The 27,136-nt window shown below is 37.8% G+C and overlaps 1 protein-coding gene across 11 annotated transcripts in view; it reads left to right on the top strand.

Annotated features, from left to right (window-relative positions):
* The first annotated feature begins 899 nt into the window (after positions 1-899).
* The window catches only part of ABI3BP (ABI family member 3 binding protein), a 146,737-nt gene continuing 120,500 nt past the window's right edge, over positions 900-27,136 (top strand). For all 11 annotated transcript variants that reach the window (XM_069021582.1, XM_069021575.1, XM_069021572.1 and 8 more), the window contains exons 1-2: positions 900-1,051; positions 21,737-21,916. In XM_069021582.1, the coding sequence (XP_068877683.1) occupies positions 973-1,051; positions 21,737-21,916 (259 nt within the window). In that variant the 5' untranslated portion in view covers positions 900-972. The remainder of the gene's footprint in view (positions 1,052-21,736; positions 21,917-27,136) is intronic.

Here is a 27,136-nt window from a genome sequence, read left to right as displayed (position 1 = left end):
AGAGAGGTATCACTACTTAGTTGAATAGATTTAATCTCTTTGGAAACTTTTCCAGATACTGAGACTAAATTCTTTGTTATTGCTTCCTCTTTTTCTCCTTCACTCTTTCCTTCCCATCTTCTCACTTGTGAGTGGGACCAAATGCTGTGCTTACTTGGCTCATTGTAAACATGGAATGCAACAGCTTTTAATGGAAAAATGGAACTTCTTTTCTCTTTAAAGTTGTGTAGCTGGTAAGAAGATCAGCCTGGAATGAGATGCATTGCTTTATTACTTTCAGTGTGCTTTGTGCCTATTGACTCACCAGACATTTGTGAAAGGGAAAATTATGAAGTATTTTTAAATTGCCAACACTAGATACAAGTGAAAAAATGAAATTTAGATTTTTCAAGTCCAGTTCTTTTGCTGAATAAATATTTACAATGCCTGTTTATAACGTCATGTCAAATTAAACTAGTATTTATTTTGCCTGGATGAAAGCCACAAGTAGCCTGAATTAACCTTAAGAAAAATGTTGAGATTGCAAAAATACTGAGGTCAATATAGCAAACAGTTCTCTGAGTACTGCAAATGCTGTTTTTGCAGTTTAAGTCCAGCTTTCTTGGATAAAACAGTGAAAATGTCTCTCAGATCAGTTTTCAGTTAATAGAAAGTTTGATATTCATGATTTTATTTTCATGAAATGTAAGTAATAAAATGGCAATGTTTTACCCTTAGTGGTGGAAAAGACCTTGTAACAAACCCCAGAAGATTATACTAGGGGGAGCCTGATAATATTTTTTTTTATGCTAATTCTCGTTTTGCAGTGGGAGTGAATGATGTCATCCTGTCTCCTCCCACTGTGTAAACTAAGCTTGTGTCAAAGTGTTGCTGCCTCTTGTCACAGAGAGAACGGTTCACTTAAATGCAGCTGCAGTACTTTTGTGTGATACCTGTCAGAGCCATTCCCAGTGCGAGGTTGGGTTTGTGACCATGATGTCAAGATTTGTCTGTCTTCTTTTCTGTGGATATATTGCACTAAACCTGGGAAATACTCAGAAATTGCCAAGAGGCAAGTAGCTATGACAACTTTCTGGGGGTTTGTTTGTTTTTTTTGTTGTGGGGCTTTGGGATTTTTAATGCCTGTGTTTTGTTATGGAAATTTGCTTTCAATATGTTAGGAATGATTAAAGGTAAGAAAGATTAAAGATGAAAGAAGGTCGGTGAAAAGGGCAAAGTCCAGGTAGAACAGCAACCTTAAAGCTCTTGAATAAAATAAGCTCAGAAGTTTTCATGGTATCTTGTGACTCTAGTGAGAAGTACTGTGCAACAAAGTTACTGTATTTAATGATTTATAGTGATTCAGACAGCAGTGTGCAGGTCTATGGTTTAATATCTTAAAGACAATGTGACTTAGAAGCACCCCGTGTTGCTGGTGGAAGGTTTCAGTTCTGTCTTTGAAAGAACTTGTATACTTTCCGTTTTTATGCATCCTTAACAATTCAGTAGGACTTGACTACTGTGGGTCAGGTTGCATGCAGTTTGAGGGCGAGAACTATGATTGATTAAAATTTGTACAAGAAGAAAAGCCCCTCCAAACTTGTATGAATATGTTTTTAACTATTTCTTTCTCCCAGAGTCTGGAAGTACAGTAGATTTGCAAAGCTGGCAGTGATCTCTTCTCCTCCTTGGTAATATGACACGCATAACATTGGCATTTTATTAGTATTTTATTGCTGACTGCAGGAAGAACAGTCATAGCATAAAATTAAAAGAGTATTTCTCTATCTGGATGGTAAAACACTTCTTAGTGCCTTGGCATTAAAGCAGCAATTTCCCAACTGTTTCTGTACTGCACGTATTGCTCTCACTTTGTGGAAGTGCTTGCTTGAGTCCACTGTGCTTTGTAATGCATTTTACATCTGCAGTCTCCTGCAGCCACTGACATTTAGTGGAAGCTGTGATTTAGTTATGAAAACGTTTATTAAGAAATAAGCACTTTGAGGGCTTCCTAGGAAATTCTGTTCCATAGAAGGGGAACCTAAAGGTATTTTGGGGAGTTGAGATGATTTTTCACCCCTCACCCCTCCTTAAGAGACTTCTTTTTCCCAGGATTTCATTATTTTTCTTTCTTCCTTGTGATGATATTCTTTTGAAACTATCTTTCTTTTGATCTCATCTTCTGGAGGCAGTGTAGAGTTTTCTGCATACTGGTAATAGTGGAACAATACGTAGTCAGCAAGTAACAGATATGCAGTTCAAGTCAAGCTAACTCTAACACTTTAGTTTTGTCAAAAAAGGACTTAAGAGAGGATTATGTTGACCAGAGAGGAATCTTGTATGTATTGCCTACATTGAGGGAAGGAACTGTTCCAGTGCTTGTCTTTTTTATGTGGTTTCACTGGACTTTCTGCTCACTACTGTAGAATAGTGGCTCTAAATTTATGCTAACTGTGAAATTCAGACAAAGCTTCTAATCCACTGCAAGATTAACTCTGGCATGCGTTTTTTTTCTGTCCTAAAATAACATTGCAGAAGTGAAGTTCTGTTTGCCGAGTGCATAAAGCTGCAGGTGGAAACTTCATTTCTTTTCAGTGAAATAGCATTTTTAAGTTTCTCCCATTGCAGTGTGGAAACATCAGTCTAATTCTTTTGTTTGTAGCTGCCTCTCCACTTACTATTTACAAAGAACTGCGTTGAAAAAGCAAGTGTATTAGTACTTAGCTGCTACCTGGAAATGCTCAAATGATTTTCTTCTACAACATTGTTTTTTTTGATAGGGAGTACAGACTTTCTTCATAACCAAAGAGTATATGTGAATCTTAAAGTGTTTTAAAAATGAAGATATGTAGTGGTAATATTCTTTTAAGAGGGCTATTCTGCCTTGCTATGCAAGCTTAAATTCCAGTGAATTTCTGTGCTCTTTAAGTCACGAGGTATGAGGCTTCAGAGTCCCTCTTGCTCTCTGGGGAACAGTGGAATCAAGTCCATAACTTGAAGAAGGGCAGTCTAGCCAAACTTGCTTTCTGGTGGTGCAGGTACTTGTGGCAACAGGTTATCAGAGGAAATCTTGCCCTTCTTACCAGCACTTTGCATTTCTAGTGCTCACATCTTCTCTCCCAGAGGTGAAACATGCTGACCCGTTGTCTCATGGACTGGGATTTCCTTTCAGTGGTACAAGGTGGAAGGAACATCTTGCCTCCTGCAGCTGCAAAGGAACAGAGCCAGTGCAGTGACTTCCAGAGCTGTTTGAGACACTGTGTGCAAATGTGCTTGTCAGGAGGCTGGAACACAAATTGCTCCCTTTTCCCATATATTTTTGTACTTTCACCTCCAGAAGTGTGTGTTTTACTAGGATGAAAAAGAAAATATTAATGCTTTTCTCAAAAGAGTGTCCTTTATTAGTGAATTCTTTCTTTCATTATTTTGACTTCAAAGGTTATGGCATTGTTGGATAATAATAACAACTAAAGAAAATATAATTGGGAAGGAAAGGCTGGTGAGTATTGTGTATTAGTATGAAGGCAGTGGTTTTTTTACAATTATGTATGCGTTTCATCTGGCAGATCAGCTGCTAAGGAAATTCTGCAGTCAATGCCTTTGGATACTATGTGAGGGATCACAGAACAGCAGAGTGGGAGATGATGGTACAATTAGGGATGATATTTCATCCAGTATTTCAGCCGCTCTCTGTTTGACATTGCCTAGCCTCTAAAGTTTTTCTTCTAATTAGAAATTTTCCATTTATTTTTGTCTCTCCCATTATGCCATTATGTCAGTGCCATCCAACATATGTAATTCTTCAGTTCAACGCTGTCATACTTTATTAATGGGTGGAAACAGTTGCAAGGCATAGGTGCCAGAGTTATAACTTGTCATACTCTGTCTAATTTTTATGGTTCTGTGAAACAGAAAAGTTCCATTCTTAAAGAGTGCAGTGTCGTCTCTCTAGACAGGAATTAAGTACAGACCAAAAGTCTTGTCTTTAGAGAATGAGTTGGTAAGCAGAGCATCCTGGGTCTGAGACAGAGATGAGAAAACAAAGCCACAGAATCCAGAATAAACAAGGTACAGGACATAATCCACAAGATTGTACTGCCTTGTAAACCATGTTTCACTGGTATCTTTCCAGTTGGAGCTGATACAAATGTTGAGGGCAACAGTTGTGGAACAAGTTCTTAGCGTTTGGTGAAACAGTATTTCATGTTTTGATTTTGTCACTTGACTTTCCAGTTACAGCACAGATGTGCATGGAAATGTGGATTTTCACTACAATCTCTGCTTTCGGTAGCTTTTGTCTATCTTTATGTTCTGTTTTACTTTGTTAGAGATGAAAAGAATTTGGAGTTGATCCCTCCTTATAAAAATGCAGTTTTATGAAGTTATTTAAATGAGGAATCTGACTGTTTTTCTGGTTTGTTTTCAGGGGATTTTTTGACATGTTTCTGACCACTGTGGTTTTCCTACTATTTGAATTAGTCATCAGGTACAGTGGAATCCAGGTCCATCTTTGTTCTACTTTCCAGTACTCAGGCCTGTCCTACTCTGCTGTCCAGGAAGGGCTCAGGAAACCCTAATTTGGCTTTCCCCTGGTTGCTGTCTTCTTAGGGAAAAAGTATATGGACTTGACATTTCTTAGGGGACCATGTGAAAAAGCCTGATTTACAGAGTCCTATAGGGAAAACCAGATCCAAAACTTCCGTGTATCTACAGTTGTAAGCTGTGGGGAAAAGTGGGAAAAACAACTGTTTTACACTGAGGATTTTTTACTTTGTTTGGAAGTACTGAATATGTTTGGTCTGATACTGTAGGTAGCTACTGGCTAATATTTGTAACTTAAGGTAATTATAACTGACATCCCTTCGAGAGTAAATGCTGTATTTAGAGTAGACTCCCAAACTTTGATATTTGTGAAAGGAATAGGCTAATTTTATTCATAGCTAAGTTTGCTGGCTACGCCATGTTGTGTAATATGTCTTACTAAGCAGAGGATAAACTCAGCATGTGTTTTCATTTACTAGTGTCAAACAGTTAAAACAATGTAGAGTTATTTCAATGTGTCACAGTTATTATATTGCAACAGCCAAACCTTAAACTTTTGTCCTGCCCTCTCCCCTCCTCCCAGAAGCACCCCTTTAGTAGCTGTAGGATGGCAGGACAAAAATTGTAAGACAGGGGAAATTCTCCTGGAAGCTGTGGGTTTTTGAACATGCAGTGAAGCTGGCATATCAAAATATCACAAAAGGACTGAAATGACATGTGGTTTATATGTTACTCTCCCCATGGTTTACAAAACATCTTTCTGGGAACTATTTTTCAAAAGGCACAATGCATTAACCTTTAAAAAACATTCTTATGAAGAAGGGCCAGTTTGAACTAATTTATTTAACTTCATTTTTTGTTGTGTCTGGAAAAAGAAGTGTGAAATTAATTTGGGGGTTTTTCTTATGTTTAATGGCACATAAATGACAAGTCCAACAAGAAATTTAAAAGGGATCCTTCATCTGGTGTAATAGAGTGACAAGGGTTTTCAGTCTCTGGATATATCATGGCAAATTTGGCTCATTCTTACCAAAAATGAAAACAGCCTGTAAGAATGTAACAATTATAGCAGTTCATTTAATCAGTTATCTTATCATGCAGAGAGTTGTGTCCTAGGCTTGCACATAAACATATCAAAACCCGGTACTGAGTGTCAGGCTTCCAAGTTCAAAGATAATCTGCAATACCAGAATTCCATTTTTATACTGGCACAGTCAGTGGTGCAACATTGTGATGATACATATGGGTGGATTCTGCCAGAATTAAATTCCATTGCATGTGAAGGCCTCCAAAATGATCTCACTGCTGGGTAATCTATACAACCTTCCACCTCTTCATTTTAATTTTAGTGTTCCCAAGTATCACTTTTTGAACTTTATTTTTCAGCCCTCCTTCATATAATCTTTGGATCTAGGTGTTCCAGAAGGACAAGCTCTGTAACTCACTTGAGGGGAGAGCTAAAGGCTAAATCCTGCTGCTGCTCTGGGTCCAGACCTACTGTATATGGATAGTATAGTCTGTGTATCTGTTGAATGATGATACAGTGAATAATGAACATTGGGTTTGAGGCTTCTTTGGACTCACCTGGTATGCACTACACACTGCATGTGGGAACAAAAGTCTCTGTCTGCTCTAGGGGGAAAAAATGGCTAGCAGTGACCTGCCATAGTCAGAATTGTTCATGCAGCTCCAAGTGAATTTATTTTCCTTGGGGAAATTCAAGTGCAGACTTGAAATTGTTTGTGAGCAAGATAAATTTGTTGCTGGGGAGCATTCTTGACTATTGCCTTTCACAGGAGATGATTGGAGTCCTACTCACTGGCATGGTGAATCTTGGTGAGAACAGAAGCAGGTATTCGTGTTCTGGACAGGCTGCAGCCTAAAATAGGTGCCATTAGCAAAACAGCCCAGCCTGCATTACCTTCCCAAGTGGAAAAGGGCAGCTGGAAACAGGCCAGATGCTACTCAGACTTGCCTGACAGGCCTTAGTTCAAACACTCTTAGTTCAAAATTGTTTTTTCTACAATACACGACAACTCGTGTGTAATACAAGTTTGCTTTGTGAGATATGTATTTGTCCTATTGTGCTGGGAGAACGGTGGTCATGAAGATGACTACTGGCAGCATCATGAATGAAACCTTTGTATGGGCAAGGCCTGGGCCATCTTTTCCAGTACAGCCATGCTTCAAAACATAACTATCATGTGCCATTTTACTCTGCCTACATCAACTCTACACCTCCCCACTTGAGCAAACCAGTGTGTGTCATATCAAGCTGAAGAAAAAACAGATCAAGTTTTGAACCACCAAGTGAGTTTCTACTGTTCATGAAGTTGTGATTGTAGTTATGGTCACCAGAATTGAATGTTTTTACACTCACTGCTTAACCAAAGTTATGTCATCATAGTGTGTAGATATCCAGGCAAGGTTACAGAAGGATGGTTGCATTCAGAATGTCAACACAGAATCTTCACTGCTGCAGAACTGCTGAATAAAATGCTGGTAAAAAATTTGAGGCACTAGCTTTGAGGATTCTAGACCTAAAAGCAGGGAGGTAGGCAATGCTTTTTTTTGAGAGGAAAACTACTTTTCTCCCAGTCTGGAGGGGAGTGTTTATTGCACTTGTTCAGAGGTTGGTAGACAAAATATAACCTGTGTTCTCTAAAATGCTTTAGAATTGTTGCTGAGGTCCATCACTTTGCAATAATTTAGTATTATTTAGAGCATCTTCTGGAAGAAAAATAAATGAGGCAAGTGAATCCACAATTTTTCTAGGCTAATTGTAGCCTTGGCTCTTATATAAATCCTGTTTACCTTGAACAAGTATGTCATCAGGCATGAGGGCTCCATGTGAATAAATCTACTTCTATAAAACCCAGCTTAATGAAGTGCCTAAACCTCTGCATGTGATTTGATTTTTATTTAGTTTGTGTGTGTGTATGGTGTGCTAACACTAGAATATCACTGTATGTACTTAAAAAGAAATTGTAGTTCTATACTCTTTCTCAAGCTGAAGAGTTGATGGCAAAACGGATTCTCAGAGTATGAGGGAATTTTTTGGTAGGGCTATTTCAGCATTTTTATATAGTTCTAAGGTTTTGCATTATTCTTGAAATCTGTTCAGGAAAAGCACAATTCAATGGAGTGGGAAAAGATTCTTTCCAATCACCTGCAGTTGTGGCATTAGTTTATGAATCTATAAACGGCCACAGAGTGCTTGATATGAGTTTACATAATTAATACTTTGGGAACCTGGCCAATTTTAAAAGGCTGAGAGTGTATGTGGGATAACATTATTTTTAAACTCATATTTGGAAAAGACTTTTCTTCTTTTGTCAGCTGCTTGCAATATCTGCTCTATATTAATTATTCACTTTAATTTTTCTTTTTATGATGCAAAAGTCTGGAGTAATTTTAGAATGCGTAAAACTGTGGTTGGTTCAAAAATACAAATAAGTACGCTTGAAAGTCCCAGAAGATCATTTTCTGACTTCGAAGTTAAAACATTTTCTGGCAATTTAGATTATCTCATTACCACAGTTCAAGCCTATACATGAACAAGAAAAATACACACTGAGAAAATTACAAGACTTTCAGACCTTATCGCTTACCACTTTTCTTTTGAAACCTCAGTGTGTCTGTGCAATATGCACAAACACTTGCTGAAAATTAGTGCAATAGTCTGAAAGTTGGTAAGAACTTGAGCTTTGGGATATAAATAATAGAAAGAAAACTCTACATTCTGACCTGAACATTTTGGCAGAGTTCCATTCTGTGGCTCACACAAACACTGAAGTAGTTGGATTAAATGGCAGGGCAGAGTTTTTATTTATAGCGCAGTGTGCAGCTTGTTTCACAGTCAGGAAAATGGCTGCAGTCAGGCTTAAGAAGCATGAATTGTCTTAGTTTGGTGAAGAGATGACTCTCTTGGTGCTGAGATTTCATGTTCACCATGATTTCAAAGTGGTGGGGTTTCATGTTCAGCTTGAATCAATAGGTCTCCTTCTTTTGTCAAAAAGCTTATTAACAGCTATTTACTGTGTGAACATGACTATGAAATTGCTTCACAGTGGCAGCTCGTCATTTTCCACCTTACAGATGAGCACCAGCTTTTAGCTATGATCTGACAAGCACCAATACTGCATCTCTTCAGCATTCTTTCCTGCTCTTTGGTTTAGTTATGAGGAACACAAAAACTGGCAATTCTAATAGAAATGTCTTTTTGCTTGTGTTGGTTATTCAGTGCTCCTTAGTAGCTGACACATCTGATGTGACTTGGTATTATGGAGTAGGAGTTAATTTATGTCCTTTGTTAATCAAATCTGTATAAACATAAATAAGATCTTTTTTCAAAAGATTAAAATACTATTATGCAATTATTTTTAGCTGAAGAATTTCTTTTGAATTGTTGGCAGATTTGGGGATTTTTGCTCCAATGAAAAATCTATACTTAACTTGCACACACGTAATAAAGTCATGAGTGAGATTTCACATATACTCTCTAGTACACTGAGGCATGGATGTGCACACACAAAGGCAGTGTGGGACCTTGCTCATTTTTGGTAAATGCTTTGGGTCAAAAATTATTTGTTTTAATCTTTCACACTTTCATCAATCCCCTGTACTTTCACAATTTTAGTAACAGGGTCAAATAGCAGTTGATAGAAGCATTAGTATGTTGTTAATGTACAGCTATGAATTCTTAGAAAGCAGTTTCTTAGTAATGTAACAGATGTTTATTGTGTTCCCTTTCCACTCAGAAATACTTACAGCAATTAGCAAGGGACATCATATGCTATTATTATATTTATTTGAAGGCAATGTGAGGTTACTCGTAGTATTAAGGATGTAGAACAATTACAGATATTCCACCACATGTAGGGAATAGATAATCTCATTTATGCCCTGTTGAAATTTCAGGTATTGTGAATAATTTTTTCCATGACCTGTCTCTTCTAGATTATTTTCCAATAATTTGTTTTTGTAGTATTAAAACACTTGTCAGTTGTCAAAAATCCTGGCGCTGGGACAACCATCTCATTTTAAAACTCCGAAGTCATGAAGCATTATTTATGTGCTTAATACTCTCTTAAATCAGAGAGCATTCCTTGGGAATTAATGTAATCTACTGCACACTGGGTTAAAAGATCAGTAATGAGAGAGACATAGCTTCCTACATACCATAAATTCTCCATGAGCATTTGGATTCATGCCTGAGAGAAGTACAAGTAAAATGCAAAGTCAGGCCTGCAAAGATTGCTTAGCTAATGGTTTCGTGCCCCTAGAGGTATGTGCCCCTATTCCACCCCAAAATTTTCATAAGCCTTCCTTTTGTGTAGCTAATAGCATTCTTTATTGGCATTTTTCAATGAAACGTTGGCTGGAGAATTTATTAAAAAAAGTAAGTATAGACATAAAAAGATGGGTTGGAAACAGAGATTACTTCCTACAGCCTTCTTTCATCTCTGTAGATAAAAGGCAACATGGTGAAAATAGAGCAGGTGATGTAACAGAGAAAGAATTTGGAAATATAGTCAGAGAACATAAACTCTGTGCCATATCCTGGGTGGGAAGGGAAATATGTGGAAGAAAAGATGAAACACCTTCAGTAGCAAAAATAAGCATTTGTCTTATATTAGTACTCAATCATAGGCATAGCTTTTATCTTACGTGTTGTATACTTACTAGGCTTGGTGTCCATTATTTTCTGTAATCCACTGATTTAGAACCATTTCCTTCATATTTCAGTTTTCTTAAGACAAGTTAAAAATGCCTCTGCTTTGCAATGTGTTCATAGTGCTGAAGAAGAATTTCTGTTAAATTTAGGAATTCAATAATACATTCTAAATTTATGAAGTATTTATTAGTACTTTTTAAAATTAAAGATGTACTGGCAATTCATTGCTTCTTTCTCCAGATGTGTTTGAACTGTAGAATCTTTCCTTTGATCTCTGCAAATTCAGAATGTGGAACAATATAGAAGAAGATAAAAAGGATCACCTCTGATTTTTCTTGATCTGTTGGGGTTTTTGTTGGGGTTTTTTTTAGAGTAGTAGTAAGAAGCCAGGTCATCAGTCTTGAGATCTGTCTCATCTAATGGTGCAAGATGAGATACATTTTCCAGCTGGAAAAACTATGTGCAGTTGGAATCAATCCTTATAGGACTGGGCTGTATCCAGCAAGTGTCATAGACATGTGTGAGAACGTTCAGTTTGGACACCAGGAACATAAGTGAAACCACTTTATTTTGACTGCTCTTTTGGAAACATAGGGCAATTTTTTAAAATTTACATTTTGTTTGTTTGTTTGTGTCTACAGCTTTCTAAACTGAAGGGAAGTAACTGTCTAAAAGCTTTGTTGACAGACTTGACTACACTGACAAGTCCAAATCATAGTTGTCATAGCTCAATAGAATTTCATATTTCGGTACTGCTTTTGTTTACTGACGAAGTTTTCTTACTCTTTCTGAGTTTAGCATTTTATATACAACACCACCTAAGAATTCTTATGTGTGCTTCAGATATTTAATTGCTTTATCATCTGTTTGCCCCTAAACAGTGGGGAATTTATTCCAAAGTTAACACAGAATATTGCAAGCACCTTTGCCAAGTGCCCATTCAGAGCTATTAATCCCTGCTGTATTTGAAGTCCTGTATATCTTGGGTGTTATTTTGAGCAGAGAACACAGATATTTTCTGTGGTCATATGAGGGTTGCAGTGCTGGAGATGGAAAACCATTGTGACTGCAGAAAAAGGAGAATCCCATTCCGTTTCCATCTTTTTGCATATTATTTTAAAGATTCCTGCTTCAACTATACCCAGCATAATGGGAGGACTTATAAATAGAATTTTGCCTGTTTCTGAATCGGTGTCTCAATCTAGTTTGTTTTCCTTCAATTTCAAAGCAGGTCTTTATAGACAACTCATCTGTTTCTATTTGCCCAACCCAAGTTGTTTACCAAATGTGCACAAGGCACAAAACATTCTCCCTCACTGAAATGAGTATAGGAATTACACTGGATGTTGCTCAAGAACCAGAAAGAGGTTCTTGAGTAATATCAAAGGGGCATCAAAGGGAACTTTGGACTTTTAACCACTGACTGCTATTCTTTGAGCCCAGTTTTCCATCTACCCCATAAAGTAGGCATCCGGTCTGCATTTCTCCAGTCTGTCAGGAAGGATACCTGTGGAAATTGTGTCAAACTTGAAGTAAATTATGTTCACCCCTTTCCAATTATATGCAAACCCAGTAATAACATTACAGAAGGCAGCAGGCTTTGCTGGACTGCCTGGTTTTGGTAAATTTGCTTTGGCTGTTCCAAATCACCTTCTTGTTCATCACATGCATAAGTGTGACTGTTCCTGGTGACTGAGGTTAGGGGGAACAGCTTGTGGTTTCCTGGATGCCCTGTCTTGCCTTTACTCAATCAATTGCACTGAGATATTTTTCTGTTCTCACATAACAAATTAATCTTGCTTCTCCCTGGCAGTTCTTTCAAGCTTATCTATACACTGAAGAGATCACACCTTATTGGATTTTCATTCTATGTGTTAGAGATATGAAGAAGGATGTTGGAATTCACACACAGCACTGATGAGGGCAGCCCTCCTTGAGGCTTTATGGTGCATACTTAGATGTGCAGAACAAAAGCTGTAGCCTTCAAGTGGAAAAATACTCATTTTTACGAGGAAACATAGGGCTGAAATGGACTTCCCTGAACTCATTTTGACCACCTTGTTCTTATTCCTGAGACCGTTTGTTCCAGAGTATAACTGCCTATTTTCCAGAAATCTTCCTTGTTACAGTTTGTCACTTCTCTTCACAGATGTGGAGCAGAACTTACTTACACTGCTTTTCCTCAGGAATTTGTTTGCCATATATGTTTGGGTACTGTCTTCATATCTACCCATGTACTTTCCCTCTAAGGTTGATGACTCCTATTTTTTCAGGCTTCTTTCCTGGGTAACAGACTCTGTACCTCTAGTCATTGACTTTGCCTTTTTTCCTGGATTTATCAAGTTGGTCTGTTTTGCAGTGCTCTATGTACTTATCCATTAGTGATAAGAGATCTTTTCAGAAGTGAGAACTAGTGCATGAAAGGACTGGGATCCATCTCTTCAGATTTAAAATAGAGAAGGTAACAATTTTGAAACATACCTGGACATGTTGGTGATTCTGAGACTTACAGATTAATTTACAACTAGAGGATTGGAAATACATGCTAGTTTCAAATTTATTCTGTTAGTATAGCTTGTAAATCCTCCTAGCTGTCTAAATACATGTTTAAGCAGTTTTGTCCTTATAAAATTACCATGTGCTGATTCACAGAAGGAAGTAAAACAAAGTTAGCTTTAAAACCATCTAAGACAATGCTAGTACAGAATACTGAGCTAAAGACTTGCTCTTTCAGCTGCTTGGATTATGGCAGATAAGGTAATACTTATGACAGACAGAGGATTTCAGGATATGACTACCTATTATGTTCTATTAGCAAAGATATACATGCAAATTTCAATTTATTATTGATTGGGGTTTTTTTAAATGTTAGTTTGGAGGTGCTTTATTCTAACACAGTAGAATTTATATTTTCTTGCTGTCAGTTATTTTGATATTCTTCTTTTGAATGATTCCTCCCAAAGTGTTTCAAAAGATCCCCAGATGAGTAGTCACACGGTGAAAAAAACCCTATGTATTATGATGTAATAAATGGTGACCACATGTAAGGAACAGACTCCAAATTGGCTGTAAGAAATGAGTCCCTCACTACAATCTGGGTACACAGTAACAACCCATGTAGCACATTATGTGTGCACTCAGTAATAAATGCTAAAATCCTGGATTGTAAAGCGTGGTGTCGTCCCTCTTCTCACAGAAGCAGAGGCGACTGCAGTTCCAGATAGTGGTTTTCATTATGCCTTTGATTTTGAATTCTTCAAAAATGCACTGATATTCGTGAATGAAAAGTGGCTTAAGGAAGTGGTGATGCCAAACACTGCCTGCCACAGAGTAGGTTAATGGCAGTGATGATGCACTGCCTGCTCATGAACATGGTTATAAGAAAGCTATTGCATTGAGGTCTATGGTCTTTAATACCAGTCACTTCAATACATTTGTTGTTTATGGGCAGAGCCAGACCAACAGCATTTGAATTCTTCACCTGCTCAGGTTCTTAGTGTTTTGTTGAGCTTTTCCTCCTGAGGAAGAACTGCTGTCAAAGAAAGTCCCTGCTTTTATTCAGCTGATCAGGTCTAAAATATGATCACCTTGTATGAGGCCATGTCCAAAGACCACATTTCTCTTTTAGAGTTTGCATTGGCTGATGCTCTTTAAAGGCTTAAAGAAAGAAAGTTACACCTAGAAAATTTTGGAGACTCTTCTTGCTCCCCGCAGTCTTCTGCTTGCCTCTGTTGAATATATTTATGTAGACTCTGTCAGGTTCTTTGGCCAGGACACAGTTTTCTTGGTAGCCCAGCCTGGGTGGAGTTGCCTTGGACAGGTTTCCTTGGACAGAAGAAGGAGCCAGGATTGGAAAGACAGCTCTTCTGGACAAGATGCAGTCACTGTGTCATCAGCTCTGTCCAGGTGAAATTACATCCAAAAAAATACATGCCAGGCCAATCTGGAAAAAAAACCAACAAACAAGGAGCTTTGAGAGTAAAGCCCGGGGAGCAAGGCCCTGAAGAACCTAAAGACATCAGATCTAGATTAAGCTTTATCCTACTACAAATAAGTGATCCATAATCTAAATTGAAATAAGGGTTTCAGGTTGTTTTATTAACAAGGATTTTTTTTCTTGTCCTTTTAAATTTGTGTGCTGTTTATTTCAAAAGTGTTATCTATCAAAAATTATTCAACTTGAAGGCATTTTAGAAGGCATTATGCATTGAAAATAATGGATAGGCTTGGTTTTTGTCCCTATCCTTCAAAAATGTTGAATTGTTCAATGTTGAATTTTATTTAAATGGAATTTTTACCTTTAAACACCAAACTAAGTTTACTAACTGGACACATAAAGGAGCGGAATTTTCTAAGGTTTAAAATAAAAATTAAACTGTATCTCTCAAGAGGAGCCAGGGCCAGGTTGTTTTAAGTCATATCAAAGAAGTTTTCAGAAGTCTAACTCCTGTTCCCTTTTCCATCAGAGCTGCAGACTTGGTTATTTTCAAACAGTTTTCTTTCTTGTTTTCAGTTTTGTTTCCTATTTTAATAAATAATGAGAAATGACCTGCAGAATGAAAGCTGGAATTGGGGGTTGGACCACTGAAGTGGGATCCCAAGTTTAAATCCAGACTCTTTTCAGCTTTGCACCCTAAATATGACGACAGTTACTAAGTCAAATAAAAAATAATTTTCAACCAGCATGTTCAAGAAGCCTTGGGAGGGAGATAGTTATAAAGATGGAAGTGGAACTTCAGGGAAGTTCTTGAATGACCTGAAAACAGGCAAAACAGATGGCAACATATGAGCAACAAATTTCCTCTGTACAATGATTTATGTAGCTATATAGAAGCTGGAATTGCTGATAACTACATCCTTACCTCTGCATTGACCTAACTGGTCCTAAAGTATGAATGAGTACAGCTTTTTAACTCAGTTCTGAACTGTAGTGATCACTAGAGAGGAACTGGCAAAAGAAGTTTTAAAACCTGTGTAATTTTTGTAATGTAAATGCTCTAACAATTTTCTTTCAGAAGTATATATTTAGCTTAAAACATTAAAGAGCAGCATATTTCTGATTAGCATTAAGAAAACTAAATGTGCACAGCAACTGGAGGAAAAGGTGTCAGTAACCTTGAAGGAGTGCTGTGAGAAAGGGCACAGCAAGGGATGGGACTGACCCTGGGCCCCTCACAGTGCATCTCTTCCTTTCGCGTCACTACCTTCAGCTGAACATCAGTATTGAGGAGTTTCCCTACTACATATTTCAGCTACTCATACCCTTTTAGTAGTGAATTTCTCTATCATTTAAATTCCTAAAATTGCCTCAGATATTAAAGAAGTACAGATGGGAATTACAATTCATGCTCTTTTATTTGCTGTGTGCATTCTGTTAAGAATGTCGGTACACCTAAGTAAAGTTGCCCTCTGAAATGAAAGTAGTTTGAAGGTGTAAGCTGAGAGCTTACAAATTAGCTTTTTGTAGATAGGCATGCTTGTTTCTGTTTTGCAAAGTTAAGTGCTGGATGTTGACAGCCTGTTCTTCTGAAGCAATGTTAGACTTGTGTAGGCATAATAATACTTGGAAAAAAAATAATTAATTGGGGAACTTCATTTGCAAATGACAAAACTACATGCAAGGCTGTTAGCTCACCACAACCCCCGCCCCCATTAAGGTATTCTTGGTTGCCCTCTTCGTATGGCATCTACTTTCATCATTCAGAGTATTTGTTACTGTGAATTTCATGGCTAGGAATGTTAGTGTCTGATGTAATCTGCCATGAGAAAGGATCAAACATTGTCCTCAGCTATCTGACTGGAGGATACAAGGACAGATTTTCTGCAGAAGTGCAGAGTAATTTGGCAAGAGGCACTGGGCACAAACTGGAATATGGGAAATTCCGGTTAGATGTTAGGACTTTGTTTTTTTTAAACAGAAGTATGCTAATCACTGAAACAGGTTACCCCAGAGATGTTATGGAATCTATGTCCTTGGAGGTGTTCAAGACTCAGCTAGATGTGGCCCTGAGCAACCTGAGGTCTGCTTTGAGCAGGGAGTTGTACCAGATGACTTACAGAAGTTCCTTCCACCCTAAATTATTCCATGATTCTGTGGTTGTGGCTGCTTTAGAAGTGTGTCTTGTTTATTCTACTACATAGAAACAGAACTATTTTTAAATGTTTCCCATTTTAAGCTGTATTTGGGTTGCAGCCAAGCAACCAATATTTCTCCATTTTTGGCAGCCAAAATAAGCACAAAAATATAAAAGAGCAGAAAATAAAATTTTCATAGTGTTAGATTATCATTGAAAACTTGCCTAGTGGTACTATGACACCAGATTTAGAAAAATCAAAGCACTGCTGTGAATGATTTGAATCAGTGAGGTGGTGCTTACAAATAGATGGTGCTAATATATTTTCATAAGACACACTTCATTTGTCTAACACTCTGGGAGGCAGTGCTGGGTCTTGCCTTCATGGCCCCTAAAATCTTTGAAACGGTGGAAAACAAACAGCTTCAATGTAAGGCAAATGGAATTCTGGAAACAAAGCCAAATTTGCTGTAATACAGTACAGCTGTATTCACCCTCTAGTTTTGTAGTGCAGAGTTCAAGGATCTTCACTCTATGGATAAAAACAAAAAATAGGACTGTATTTGATGACAAGATGCCATGCACACTTAAAGTGTGCAATAGACTCCTGGTATGAGTGAAAGTAATATCTAGACTTTTAAAAGTTTCAGTATTTTTTTTGCTTTTGTCTCCTGTTGCCTATGCATTCCAGCTAGCAAAACTATGGTGCTTCCAGCTGGATTCTTCAGGCCATTGGTAGCTCCTTTCCTCTTTCTGAAGAGTTGGTGGTGGCTGGTTCTCTTATGAGGCAGCTGATTCATCAAGCTGTCTTTTATTCTCTCCCAGTATAGGCAGACTCCTTTCCTTAGAGTGATTCCAGCACTGCAAGTGCTCTGATGCACTTAACATAGTGCTTTTACTTCAGATGTGCTTTGCACAGTTTCTCCTGCCGATCTTGGCATCGACTGACTTTTGTTGAAGAGAATACTTGCAGATCAGTGTGGAATTTCTGTTGGCAAGCGTGGAGGGAAAGATTGTGTTTCAGAGGTAGCTATGGATCTAAGAATCTGCCATTTGGAAATGGCCTCAATATAAAAGAATTACACTATAAGTGCAAATACTTAAGACCAGAGTTTCACTAACAAATGCCAAAAACTGACACAAATGAATGGAATTAGAGGGCATCTAGTTTATCATTCAAGTCTTTCATCAAGGAGATGCAGGGAAGAAAGGTCTCCTGAAATCCTAATACAACAAAATTATTTTCTCAAAATCAAATAGATACTTATCACAGTATGATAACCATGAAGTTCCTATTACTTCCCTTGTCCATTCAATCATATTTAATGAATGTTTATCTGAGAGGTGACTAAAAGAGACATATTACTCAGAATGAGAATGCTTTCTTGAGTAGTTGTTCAAAACACTCTGAGATCAACACAAATGAAATCTATATTGCTAATGTGCTCCTGGGGACAGTCCCCATTTGCCAAGCTAATTTATATGAAGTTCTTATATCCATATTGCTCCAGGATGGCCCTCGCTTGACTAGATTGGCAGTGTCTGTGCAGCACGTAGGATTGAGCTCTCCTTGTCCTTGGTTGCTCCACTTCTGTTCATATGCTTCCAGAAACTGGTCATTTATTGTTTTACCAGTTAACATTCATCCCTCATTTTCAGTGGTTCTGGAATGCACACAGCCCATGAACAGGAATGTGGTTTAGTCATATGAAGTGTGGCATCTGTGTTGTTGCTTTAGCAGTTATTTTCCCTGAAAAAACATGCAGCTAAGTTAAAGTGAAGGAGATTTGTCTGCCTTGCTCTTTGCTGCTCTTTGGGTCAGGCTTTAGGAAAGACAGCTCCTGCTTGCCTAACCTGATCTCCTCTTATGACAAGGTCACTCACTTACTGGATGAGGGAAAGGTTGTGGATATTGTGTACCTTCAACAAGGCCAAATGCTGGATCCTGCATCTGGCTCATGATAACCCAAAGCTGTCTGGTGAGAAAGTACCTGGGTGTGCTGATTGCCAGCAGCTGAACATGAGCCAGGGTGTGCCCAGGTGGCCAAGAAGGCCAATGGAAGTCTGGCCTGGATTGGCAATAGTGTGGCCATGAGGACCAAGGCAGTGGTCGCCCCCCTGTACTCGGCACTGGTGGCATTCCAAATCCTATATGAAATGTTGGGTCCGTCTCTGCAAGAAAGATGTTGAGGAGCTGAAGCATGTCCAGAGAAGGGCCACAAAACTGGTGAAGGGTCTGGAGCAAAAGTCTTATGACGAGGAGCTGAGGGAGCTGGAGAAAAGGAGGCTCAGGGGTGACCTTATCTCTTTCTACAACTACCTGAAAGGAGGGTGTAGGGGCCAAGTGGGCATCAGCCTCTTCTCCCAAGTAACAGGTGACAGGACAAGGGCGAATAGCCTCAAGTTGTGCCAGGAGAGATTTAGATTGGATATTAGGAAAAATATCTTCACCAAAAGGGTCATGAATCATTGGAACAGACTGACCAGGTTTGAGTCACCATCCCTGGAGGTATTTAAAATGTGTGTAGATTTCGCAGTTGGGGACATGGTTTAGTTGTGGACTTGGCAGGGCTGGGTTTAGGGTTGAACTTGATGATCTTGATGGTCTTTTCCAACCTAAAGAATTTTTTCCTAATGTTTTTTCCTAAGCCCTACAGGGACTCTGAAATATTTGTTGCCATCCAGGCCATCACTGTACTTAAAAGTAAATTAGAGGAAAAGGACCAGCCCTGTCAAGACAGGGTGGTGAGGACAAGGATTTTTTTAAACTTATTTCAAAATTGTCTCCTTTTCTTCTTTTCTGCCTCGTTCTCTCTTTTTAAAAATACAGGATTCCTATTTATTTTCTGCCAGAACTGTCTTTGATTTTTAAAGCTCTCTTGGTGGTTTTGATATGCTAGCTATAAAAAAGAGGTCTAAAGGGTCTTATCTCAAAGCCACTACTGTTTTGGGATTCTGTTTAAACTTTCTAATTGTAGAAACCTCACTGAGAGTTTTAAGGCTTTAATAAAATCAAGACAGTTGGTCACTATAATTGACTGCTTACAAATAAGCGATGCTACCTATCTAACTGAAACCAGTTCAATTTAATCTTGATATAGAATTAAGTCTTCAAATTGATGTAAAGTTTGATTGATAGATACGTAAATACAATTGGGGGGGGGGGGAAGGGTGAAATTATTGTAAATTTAAAATTAAATAGATCTTTACTAATTTTTTTTTTTTTTGTAAATTCAGTTTTGAGACTGATTAATAAATTTATTATGGAAATCAAATTACCATATTTGAAATAAGTAGTGTAAGTGTTACTTTATTCTTAGACATGAATACTCAATAGAGACCAGGAGACCATAATTTCAATAATGCTCAACTCTCTAAAGTTAGGGTTTTGAAGAATCCATAATTTGAACAGATTTAGCTCACTATCAATCAGAGATAATAATCCTAAATTTTCTTACCACTTTTTTCTAAGTGTCTTTACTAAGCTCATTAGAGGCATTTGAAGTCTGCTGTGTTTTCTTCCTGGTTTGTGCTATCTGGAGCCCTGTCCGTATTGAGTTGCACATCTGCAGCCTTCTTGTGTAGGGAAAATAAACGAGTTAGGATGTCACGGAGATTAGGAAGCAACTGCTGCCCTGTTCCCCATGAAGGTATTGCACTGCTGAAAATGCCAGAGGACTAGTTTTCTGGAAGCCTTGCAGTCTTCTGGAACCTGGCAGAGTTGCCTTCGGAAAATTGTGACAGTTTCCTGGCTGAATGATGTTTCTTGATCACTCTTTAGATAAAGGAAGGGAGGCAGATGTTTTCCATCAGTTTTACTTGTATGCTTCTTTCTATAAAGGGAAGAGGCATAAAGTGTTGGCTTAAGGCTTTACATTCTGTGTGCAGACAACTGCAGATGCTCAAATCATCTGCTAAAACAAAGTGAGGGTTTTGGTCTCTTGGCAACTCTCGTCATTAGAATTTCTCTAAAAGAAGCAGGGTATGTTGGGGTGATACCAGAGAATCAGTATGTAGTTGTCTAGAGGAACTTTGAATATTAGTCTGCACTTACTGAGAGGAAGGAAGGAAGGAAGGAAGGAAGGAAGGAAGGAAGGAAGGAAGGAAGGAAGGAAGGAAGGAAGGAAGGAAGGAAGGAAGGAAGGAAGGAAGGAAGGAAGGAAGGAAAAAGAAAAAAGAAAGAAAGAAAGAAAGAAAGAAAGAAAGAAAGAAAGAAAGAAAGAAAGAAAGAAAGAAAGAAAGAAAGAAAGAAAGAAAGAAAGAAAGAAAGAAAGAAAGAAAGAAAGAAAGAAAAGAAAAGAAAGAAAAGAAAAGAAAGAAAGAGAAGTTTAGTATCACTCTGCACTATTATTCAATGATATATATCATTTATCTCATTGTTTTTCTTCAGGATTTAGTTCCTGAAGTAAAATGATTGTCTGCAAAGTTCTGTTTTTTCCTGATAAATTAATTTCAGCCTTCATAATTGGACAGATGCCTGAAAATCTGTTGGGGATAAAAATTTACATTTTGAGAATGAGAAGAGAAATAATAACCCAAAATATACTAGTCTGGTGCTGGTGTTGTAAGTTTGGGGGAAAGCCAGCAATTCAACAGTTCTGAAAATATGATAGGTCTAACTGTGACAAGGGAATATTAAAATTGTACATACCAAGGAAGGAAAAGGGAAAAGCCAGTTCTCCCTTACCCCAACAAGAAGAAGCCAAAACACCAACCTGTAGCCTAAAAAGTTAGTAATTCTGTTGTGAAGTCATTCTCTGTTGCTGCAAGTTAAATTTTTGCAGATGGAAATACAAGATGTTTCTTACTTTATGTGCTGTTCCCCTGGAAAGCATAAAAATGAATTTTTAAAAGGAGTTTCTTCGTAGTTTTGAGTAAAGTATTTATGTTAGTTAGGTGTCCTGGTGTAATTCCAAATACAAAATTACATTTCCAGCCCAACACAGGGGGGGAAAAATTGTAGAAGTTTTATTTGGATCTAGTTACTGTTTATCCTCTACCATAATTTTTGAGTGTGATTAACTGATGAACTTAATTTTACAACTTCATATTTTCTACTAACAAGCAAAAAAAAAAATCAAACCAAAAACTTGCACTTTTTTCACCTATGGGTCCTATATATGGCTAATACTACTATAACTCTTGCATTTAAAGGAAAAAATACATGCATTTTTTCCACTTACTTCATGCATGGTTTTACTACTGCAATTGTTGATGTTAAAGCAAATGATAATGCTAAACTAGTGGAAAAACAGTTATGTTGGCAGCCACTTTTTTACATGACTGTTAGTTCACTTTTTTAAATACACTGGGTTTCCAGGAGACATGACCTGTAAGAAATTTTTCAGTCGCATGCTATTAGCAAATTAAACAGCCCTATATTGCTATATTGTCATGTTCCATTACTGAATATATGATTGCTAGGTCATGCATTTTGATCTCCTCTTTTTTACTCTTTCCCCAGTGAAAAGGCAGAGTCTGAAGGTTCAGATCAATGCAACAGATGACACCGTTTGCATGAGGTATCTTCGACCAAGTCAAAGCACCAAACTAGAAGGTTTTGTCCTGGGTTATGGAAGCAGCTTCCTTTCTAATCAGTACATTCCTTTACCTTCGGAAGGAAAAAACTATGTAACAGAACTTGGTAAGACATATTTGCTTTGCATGCTGTTGTTGTAATGAATTATGGGAAGAGATTGAGGAGAATATGAACATTTTGTTCGCCTAATTTTTTGCGTTATTGTGTTGTTGCTCAGGGTTTCTTTGTGTTTGTTTAAGGTTGCTGTCAAGAATTTCAGTTGAAAGTCGAATTAGGAGATCCCCCAAGGAGAACTAGTTTTTGTTTGGAAAAGTTTGTTTACTGGTATTTGTTTTGGGGATTTTCATTTTACTGAGAAACTGTGCTATACTGACCACATCACGGATCAAATGGGATGGTTTGCCTAAGGTTGCAGCTATAAAGTAAAACATAAGGGAGATGTACATGTTTTTAACAAAGAGTAGAAGACACAGTGAAACAGTCTTGAGTATTGTGTGGTTGATTCCTTTTGACAGAAACATTCATTTCAAAATTATGCCTCTTCTTGTGGGGATCTACTCCAGTACTACATGTTATGGATTAACCTCTAACTTCCATGTGAGCCATTACCAACAGAATTCCATAAACTGTTTTATGGAAGAGATTAAACCATGTCAAGAATGTTATATTCTGTTATCTGGATTAGGGAGGAGAAAAAATAAATTATTAAAACATTGATTTCTCAGGATTTGACCTTTTGAGAAATCTGTTCAATCCCTGAGGATTTTCCTATTGCTTTCTTTAAGCTTTTCTAGCCTGAAATGAATCAATTTACCTTCATCATTGTAATGCTGGTGATCTTGGTGTAAAACAAGGGGGACAAAAGGATGCATGAGCATATGTCTCAGTTTTTGAGATAAGACTTCAGGAGGGAGCATTCCGGAGTGTTCCTCCCCTTTTCCTCCATCAATGAGACAAATGGATCATAAGGAGTGAAAGTGGGAAAAAGAAACCAAACTGTTTACTAACACACAAACAAAACAGGGTAGAACAGGGAGAAAAAAAATACAAAAAAAATACAACAAAATACAACAAATTCCCAGAGAGGGAACAGACCTGTGGTCTTGGACCAGCTGGGGCCACCCCACGGGCCCGCCGGCACCACACCCGCAGGCTCCCCGGACCAGTGAGGAGGGAAGGGAGGCAATGAGGCAAGGGGAAGGAAAGGGAAAAAAGAGCAAGAAAAAAACCCAACAGAACCTTTTCCCAGCTAGCTGGAACACAAAGGAAACCCAGGAAAGCAGCACAGCATTCCTGGCACACTCCCTGCCCTGAGCCCCACTGAGCCCCCTGAGCCGCTGGGCTCAGCCGTTGAACTGCCCCACACTCAGTCCCATGGTCCCACCCCCGGGTCCATCTTAAAGAAAGAGCCTTGGGCATTGAGTGGATGGTTAAGGAATGAAGCAGCTTCATAACATCACCCCAGGACACACAGGAGTAATAATTGCCATCTTTTTGATGTGGTTAGTTAAGGCCATTGTGGGGGTCTGCTCCAGGCTGAAAACTGCAGAATAAAAAATGAAAAAATAAGATGTTAGACACAGAATAATTAAGATATTACAAACTGATAGGATCACTGGGGCAGAGGTTCACTTTCCTTTTCATGAGTTGGTACTCCTGGGATTTCTTTGTAATTCCATCACCAATCCAGTGTTTGACTTCATAACCATGACTTATCTGATTCATCCTATGTGTAACTTTTGAATCAGTTCACTAAGAATGATGTACAGGATTTTCTGTACTATACTGTGCATTAGGCATAACAATGCCTCTTGCATGAGTAGTGAGGATTAATATTTTTCAGGTACTCTAAGATCCTAGGAAAGAGCAAAAAAAAGGGCTAAATGTAATATCTTGCATAGATCATTTGCACTTCCTATTTAATAGAAGCTTTAATGCTTAATGTATTGCGATACTGAAAACTGAAAGCTCAGGGTTACCTGGAATTTAAGGTATATTGATATTTTGTAGCTTTAACTGCAGTAGTTAATAGCTGGAAACTAGGAACCTTCTTAGTTCTACAGCACATCAGAGCACTAACCACATGCATATTCATTTTCTGTAGGGTATCAGGAGAGGGAAGAGCAAAAATGTTGAGGAATACTCTTCCATGATGATTATTTCAAAGGAGAATAACTTCAAAATTTTATCTCCTTCATGCTTATGGAAGTTTGTCCCTTTCCTTGTGACAATAAGTCTATGCTTGTGACTTCTGAATGTCCAGTAACTAAACATGCAAAATGCAACACAATACAGATACCAAGACAAGCATTTCCAACCTTCAGAAAATGTCATCTTTGAAAAGACACGAGTAAAAGAAGTCATCAACAATATGTTCTTCAAGTTGCAAACGTTTATTTAAGGCAATTACCAGTACATTTATTGGAGCAGTTGCTTTTAGTTGAGAGATTTAGGGTTAGATTGTATGCCTTGGGGACTTGTTTATTGGAAGCAGTGAGTGCATAATCTTTCCCATTTCACAAATATTAAACACAACATTAAAGTGCAGCTTTGATTGTGCTTTCCAAATGTGTATGGAACACGAGCTAAAGCAATAAACATCAGTTGTGCTTTTGGCTCTATTTTAGAGTGACTTGTGTGGCAGAAATGAAGACAGAGATGATTGCTAGCACACTCCCTCCTCCCCATCATATTTAAGGATCCGTTGTTGGCAGAAACTGGAAGAATTGCAGAATGGTTCTTAATTCTAGGAACAATGATTGAGTTGTATTGTGGCAGCCAGAGACCTCAGCTCTAGCATACACTTTATATTGATTTTAGAAAAACCAAGGTGTTGTAGAGGGACAATAAAAATACTCTCAAGAATGTGCCAAAATTATAAACCCCCTAGACCATATTGCTGAAAAATCTTAGATTATCTTTGTACTCCTAGTACATCTCAAATGTCATGAAGTTGGCCTAGTATGTTATCCTCATATTAGAACTATGTATTTTTTAAATTTCACACTCAGTGTTGTATATCCCATGTTCTAGATATTCCAGCAATCCAAGTGCCACTGCACACTCTGAAAATGGTCTTCAGTGGGTTCCACACCTTTTTCCACAGTCAGAATAACTAGGTTTGTACAAAAAACATTTATTTTTGCCCTGAGAACTCCTTCTTGGTCCTCTCCTGCTTTGACTTATCTGAATTTTACAGAAATCAGATGAATTTTCAGGCTTCTCTGAACAGTGGTGGGTGAGGCTTTTATTGAACAGGATGTGGAGGAAGTGGTTCCCAAATATGAAAAGTCATTGTGGTCTACTTAGACCAAGACTAATACAATTTAATGTTTCCTCCTTTCTTATCAGTTTTAATGGTTCATGGAAAGAGAGTACCTTTCCCAGTCAATTTAGGGACTATGGTCACAACCTTAAATTGGTTTGTAGCTGAAAGGTAAAGATTAGAAATGGAGATTTAAGGGCATTTGTTAGTCTCTAAAAGGTATGTTTTTCTAATGCATTAAGGAACATTGCTGTGGAATATAAACTCCTGAGGGAGTGATTAGATCCACGAGAATGGAAGATCCATGAAAGTGGATCTGGTTCTAGTAGTATTAAAATTGTTTATTCTGTGAAGACTTTTAAGGAAAAAATGTACATATATGTAATCAGCCATAGACCCTACTCAAAAAAAAAAAAAAATTCATTAGTTTATCTATTAGGCCAACGAAAGAAAACACACAGACTTCACATATAAGTCATTAATCCCTTCCTAAAATGCATCAATCCCTTCAAATATAATTTGTCCTTTCTAACAAGGAGTATAGCTCTACTAGGTAGAATGAAGTGCCTTGCAGACATTTCCACATTTCCACATTTCCTTGATTTAGCTCTGCATCCCTGGTTTTGTTAATGGAGCAGCATAATTGGTATTCTGTTTGGGATAATTGTCCCCAGTTGGAACAGGAATATGGAGGATGACACAATATACACAATATATGTTTCTAAGGCCCAAAAATTCCATATTTCCAACCCAGCCATTGTAGATTAAAATGAAATTTATTGTCAGCTTTTCTGGGTCACACACCTCTTATGATCCTGTTAATGGGAAGCTTGAAGTCAGCAGATGCATTAATTTATAAAATTATGTGTCTATAGGTGAATATATATTTTAAAGAAATTTATAAGGATGTGACCTTTCCTAGGATTTTCACGAGATATATATGGCTTTGTATGAAGTGTGACATTCACCTACATTTCATCCATTAAAATATTCAGCACCTCACTGCAGTGATTCTTATCTTAAAATATCTGGTTTGCCTTTGTTTTGCAAATTATATAGTAACTGAGGCAGCAATTGCATAACATTATCCTTAAATTGGGATCTGCCTGCAGAGGGGCTTGTGCAAAGAGAAAAGGATTATATTGGATTTCCTGGACTTGTAATGAGTTTATGCTGGCAGCAAAGTCAAGCAGCTTCATACACTAGTAGAATGATCTGAATCATTTTGAAGGGTAAATGACAATGACAAGGCAGCAGCAAAGTTTGTTTCCAAGATTTATGCTTCTTTATTAGGACATCAGATGTATTTTGTGCTGAGTGTACTTTGTGTACTTATGTGACAGTAAACAACATTATTATTGGTCATGAAAGCTATTCAGATAGTGCCAAAAGATATCAAGGTGTTCATTCAGCTAGACTAATGAAAAGGTGAACAGACCCATCCAAAAGCTCTGGGCTTGACTTAAACCTTGATCTTAATTTTTTCAGTCTTCCTGACTTGTAAGGAAAGAGTATTCGCTTAAGAAATCTGTGTTAGTCTTTTCTAACTTGGCTAGGAAGATTGCAAGCCAGCCTCCTAGAAACTGTTGATACTGTTGGAGAAACCCAAAAAATTGGGTGGAGACAGGAAAGTGTTGTAAGAATGAACAGCAATTACTTAACAGAGTGAACAAAATTAATTTCCCTTTCAGTTTCTAAAACCAGATCAAAGTTGTGCAATGCTTTTACTTTTCCTTTTCTTGAACAAGACTGTACAGTGTAAGAGGAGAATGTATTGGTAATTATAACAATCCCAATAAGTGGTGGGTGAATTTTGTGTGTATGTATATATATGAAAGTATTCTAGTACCAACTTGAACACATTTTAAAAAGTGTAATTCAGGGATCAGTGCTTAGCTGAAAGATCTTGCTGTGCAGTTCCTTATATCTGATCAAATACCAGAAATTCTCAGATGTATTAGCTCCATGCTTTTCAAGATGCCAAATAATGTGAATGGTAATTCAGCATTATGTTGCCTCTTGCTAATTTACCAGAAACCAGGTTCTCATTGCTAATGTTA

The sequence above is a fragment of the Aphelocoma coerulescens genome, chromosome 1 (genome assembly GCF_041296385.1).
Source record: "Aphelocoma coerulescens isolate FSJ_1873_10779 chromosome 1, UR_Acoe_1.0, whole genome shotgun sequence".
NCBI classification, from domain to species: domain Eukaryota; kingdom Metazoa; phylum Chordata; class Aves; order Passeriformes; family Corvidae; genus Aphelocoma; species Aphelocoma coerulescens.
Note: the sequence above shows the minus strand (reverse complement) of the source record. Positions and strands in the feature narration are given on the sequence as shown.